At 44.0% G+C, this 4,284-nt stretch overlaps 1 protein-coding gene across 2 annotated transcripts in view; it reads left to right on the top strand.

Moving 5' to 3' along the window:
• Positions 1–4,029, top strand: part of vgll2a (vestigial-like family member 2a) — a 6,012-nt gene extending 1,983 nt beyond the window's left edge. The window contains exons 2-4 of one of the 2 annotated variants that reach the window (XM_053614845.1): positions 127–412; positions 928–1,416; positions 2,923–4,029. In XM_053614845.1, coding sequence (XP_053470820.1) covers positions 127–412; positions 928–1,416; positions 2,923–2,966 — 819 coding nt within the window. In that variant the 3' untranslated portion in view covers positions 2,967–4,029. Of the gene's footprint in view, positions 1–126; positions 413–927; positions 1,551–2,922 lie in introns of those variants that run through there. The other variant, XM_053614844.1, reaches the window with a different exon arrangement.
• Positions 4,030–4,284: the final 255 nt, after the last annotated feature.

Here is a 4,284-nt window from a genome sequence, read left to right as displayed (position 1 = left end):
GTTATAATGCTTTTAAAGTTATTCATTTTAACGTGTTACGAATGTAAAGAACTCGTATCCGAGCGGATTTTATAATAGAAATATGAATAAGAATAATATTAAGTGGTAACGTTTGTGTTGTTTCAGAAATTGGCTTTCTATTCCAAAATGCAAGAAGAACCCGTAAGCGGAGGGAACTCGTTCTCCAGCCATCCCGCGCCCACTATAAAGGAGGAGGACTGCGTGCCCGAGAAGGAGCAGCCGCCCGAGGCCGAGTACATCAGCTCACGATGCGTCCTCTTCACCTACTTCCAGGGAGACATCAGTTCAGTGGTGGACGAACACTTCAGCCGTGCCCTGAGCCAAACCACCAGCTACGGCGCTGCTTCATCCAGCGGCAACAAAAGCGCACGAGGGGCCGCGTCCTGGAAAGGTGTGCAATGACGTCCATGCGGTGAAGTAACTGTGGAATAACGCTCAGGAATATTTTCCTTGACTGAGGAGAGTTTTCGGGGCGGGGGGGGGGGGATAAATAGATAATGTCACTGTACGCGAACGCTGCACGATAATAGCTGAAAGCTGAGATAATCCGAATTCTTGTGCATGATAATGACGTTATTATGAGTTGAAATTATACAGGTAATGTAGCTTTACTGCAGTCGATCACGTTTTCATTTTAGTTCAGCAGAACACTGATTTATGATTAATGAGGCCCAAAATAGCGCTTCAGTCCACAAAACAAAAATAAAAATAAAAAACAGCCACACGCTTAGTGTTTGTAACGTACTGAATTTTTGACCCGACAGAGTTTTTTATGAAACTTTTTATCTATGCATCATCATGATCGTCATCATTTTGTCTTTATTCTCATCATTCGTAATTAACAATATTATCATAAATGAATAAAACACATATTAATTTGAATGCCGTCCGTCTCACTTCCTCCAGACGGATCGTTCCCAATGAGCCAGCGCAGTTTCCCTCCGTCCTTCTGGAACAGCACGTACCAGCCCTCAGTCACGTCGTCTTTAAGCAGTGCTCTGGGTGCGTCCCACACCGACCTGCCCTTCCCTGCTGACCCGTACTCCAGCACCTCGTTACACAGCCACCTCCACCAGGCAACGCCGGAATCCTGGCACCCGACACACCACCACCACCATCATCCGTACCCACTCGGCGGCCCCATCAGCGCTCAGAGCTCGGCGTATCCTCGGCCGTCGGTGCACGACGTGTACGGGACGCACTTCGACCCGCGGTACAGCTCTCTCCTAGTGCCCTCGGTGCGGCCGCACAGACTGCCCCCGGCCATGGTGCCCGCTCCCGGACCCTCGTCTTGTGACATCAGCAAGAGCGATCCAGCCAGCTCGGCGTGGACCGGAGCGTTCACTGGGACGGGATCCGATATGGGACAGAGCCTCAGCCTGAACGTGGACGCAGGTAAGAAACGACTCACAGACTCTCAGGAAAAAAACATTTCAAAATGATTTCCTTTGATGAATGAACTTCTTTCATAGCATAGCACATTTGCGAATATTTGACATTACGTTATAGAGCTCATCTTCACGCCATTTTAACTTGAGAGTATTAAACCACCGTTCTCTGTAAATATGACGCAAAAAAAAATGAACGAACCTAACCGAACGCTTAAATCATAAGATCTATCCTTCCTGTCCTATCGCAGTGTTTTAAAGTTTTTCAACCTAATCTCCATTTACTGCTTCTGTGAAGAAGACTTTCGCCATGTTTACAAACTCATGCATAAGGGCGGTTGTTTAAAATACGCTACGATATACTAAAAATACAACAAACCAAAAAAATTCTGCCGTCAGACCCAAAACAAGATCGGTTTAAGATCAGAGATGAAGTCTCACGGCATGTTATTGAACTTTCCAGCGCTAACACGATACAGTAAAACTTTCCGGAGGTTTTGTGGTATCCCTGCGCCATCGAGGCCATCCGACTGCACTAACACAAACTCTTCCTTCTGAAAAAGTAGTCCCATCTCTAGATGGACCCAGGATTAAAGCGTCATTTAGAAATCCATTAAAAGAGCTCTACATAAAACAATCCAATAAATAAAAATCGCATATGTGAATGAAACCGTGTCCATCCTCGTGCTGATTTTTGTAGAGGTTTTGTTTTCGAGATGTTACACCATTATACGCTGTACTGACGTAGTACTGACGTCACTAACGATTGAATGTGAGTGTGTACTATGCATATTAAGGAAATTTATACTGCGTATAAAGATGTAGTATTCAAACAGCTCTTAGTCTTGCATTTTTTCCGGAGATTTGGAGTACGGGGGAATCGTTGTTCATTTTCGTCCATGCTTACCGCATGTGCATTATCGACGTGATGAATAGAGATGATTCCTTCAACCTCTTGAGACTCGAGACCCTGCGTTCCTTGCGCCGTACGTCACATGTGTCGCAGATGTTTCCGAGACAAAACTATACAAACACAGACGGTCTAGCCGAAGCCCAGCGCGCCGAATGTACGGTATATGAAGAAATGCATGTTTCGTATTCTCATGATCATTTTCGCAGCAGGTAAAACAATGGCGAAAGGGTTCAAATAATATTGCACAGATATATAAACGTATAGACCTTGCACAAATCCGCTTTTAAAATCCGGATACGGGTTTAGATTTGCATGCTTTATTTTTTTCCCTCACAGACGGTGAGGTATTTATTACGAATACTACGTTTTTTTATATTCCTTCAGACGGCCAGGCCGGGTCTTTTGTGTTATTTGACAATGCTTGTTTCTGAGAGAGAGAGAGAGAGCGAAAAAAAGTCTATGAATGATCTTTTTCGACCTTCTACGCCTTCGTTTTCACACTTTCTTGCTTCAGCACGCTTGTTTGTTTCCCTCTTCCTTCTCCACTTTTCTTATTCTCCTTTTTTTCTCTCTCTCTTCTTGTCTTACTTTTTCTCTCAGGTCTGCAAAACCAGGATAAAAGCAAGGACTTGTATTGGTTTTAGTGGCCTGCCTGCCTGCCTGCCTGCCTGCCTGCCTGCCTGCCTGCCCGCTCCAGCCTCGGCTGATCTCTGTCTTTCTGTGCCTTGCGCTTAGGCCAGAGCAGGCTTGTCTTTTTTTTTTTCTTCTTCTTCTTCTTCTTCTTCCCTGTAACAGATTGTGATCTCACTTGCAGCTCGGCGCTACACGCTCTGCAGTGGGGTCATCCTGAGCTGAAATAGCACCACAGTGGATAAACCCCAAGGCTCTGGAAGCCCCTTCCAGAGCGGAGAAACAGAGAGAGAGACAGAGGCGAGTCTCGCTGGAGGAACGGCCTTCCAGAAATACACGCTGGTGGTGTGACCGGCAGCTGTTCTCTCCAAAGCAGACGCACTTCCAAGAGAAATAATAAACAAAATAAATAAATAAAAAAGTAGAACAAGCGCTTCATTCTGGGATGCGTGAGAACCGGAACAACAGAAGTGTTTCAGAACGTCCTTAACAACAGGGACCACGGCCAGTGTCGAAGACAGGACAGGGTCTTATTTCAACTTTTTTTTTCTTTTTTTTTTTTTTTTTTTTTTTAATTAGAAACGAGAGACTCCGATGAGAGAGCAGCATTCTCTGTCGTATATTACAGAAGAGACCGGAGGCTATTTGAAGCCACTTGACTCTATCTATATTGCTCTCGACAGCTGTCATCGACAACTGGCTCGGAGCTCAGCGGACACACAATCGCAGCGTCGCTCTGCGCCAGTTCTCCACCTGGGATTTTTTGTTTATTATTTTATTTCATTTTGTAAAAAAAAAAAAAAAAAAAAAAAAGGAGTGTTTTTTCGAACACACCCACGTGCAACCAAGTGGTTTGTGAGTTAAGGATAAACAAGGAGAAGAGACACGTGAGGAAGTGCCAGCAAATGGACACACACACACACACACACACATACAGACTGTTTCAGTGTTGCTGTATATATCCTACATGTATCTGAATGTGAAGTCGGCTCATTGCTGTGAACACACTGCCAAAAATCTGCTGTTCGGATTTCAGTCATCACTGGCTCAGTAGCTACGTTTACACGCAGCCCAAGAATTTCCAAATATAAAAAGAATTTACATCAAACTGTGTCGATTTTATATCCACCAAGGCCTTGGAGCGGCGCTATTTCATTCTGCTATATACTTATATATAGCTAGAATGACATTAAAGCACTCAACTATCTACGTTTATTCCGATTTGTCTCTGTAAAGTTCATTATTTGTGCCAGTTTGCCTTTTGAAATATTACAACATTGTATATTTCATATATAATATGCTATAGATGAAATATATCACACGTTATAACAT

The sequence above is a fragment of the Ictalurus furcatus genome, chromosome 25 (assembly GCF_023375685.1).
Source record: "Ictalurus furcatus strain D&B chromosome 25, Billie_1.0, whole genome shotgun sequence".
In the NCBI taxonomy this organism is placed as follows: domain Eukaryota; kingdom Metazoa; phylum Chordata; class Actinopteri; order Siluriformes; family Ictaluridae; genus Ictalurus; species Ictalurus furcatus.
This window is presented reverse-complemented; position numbering and strand designations above follow the sequence as displayed.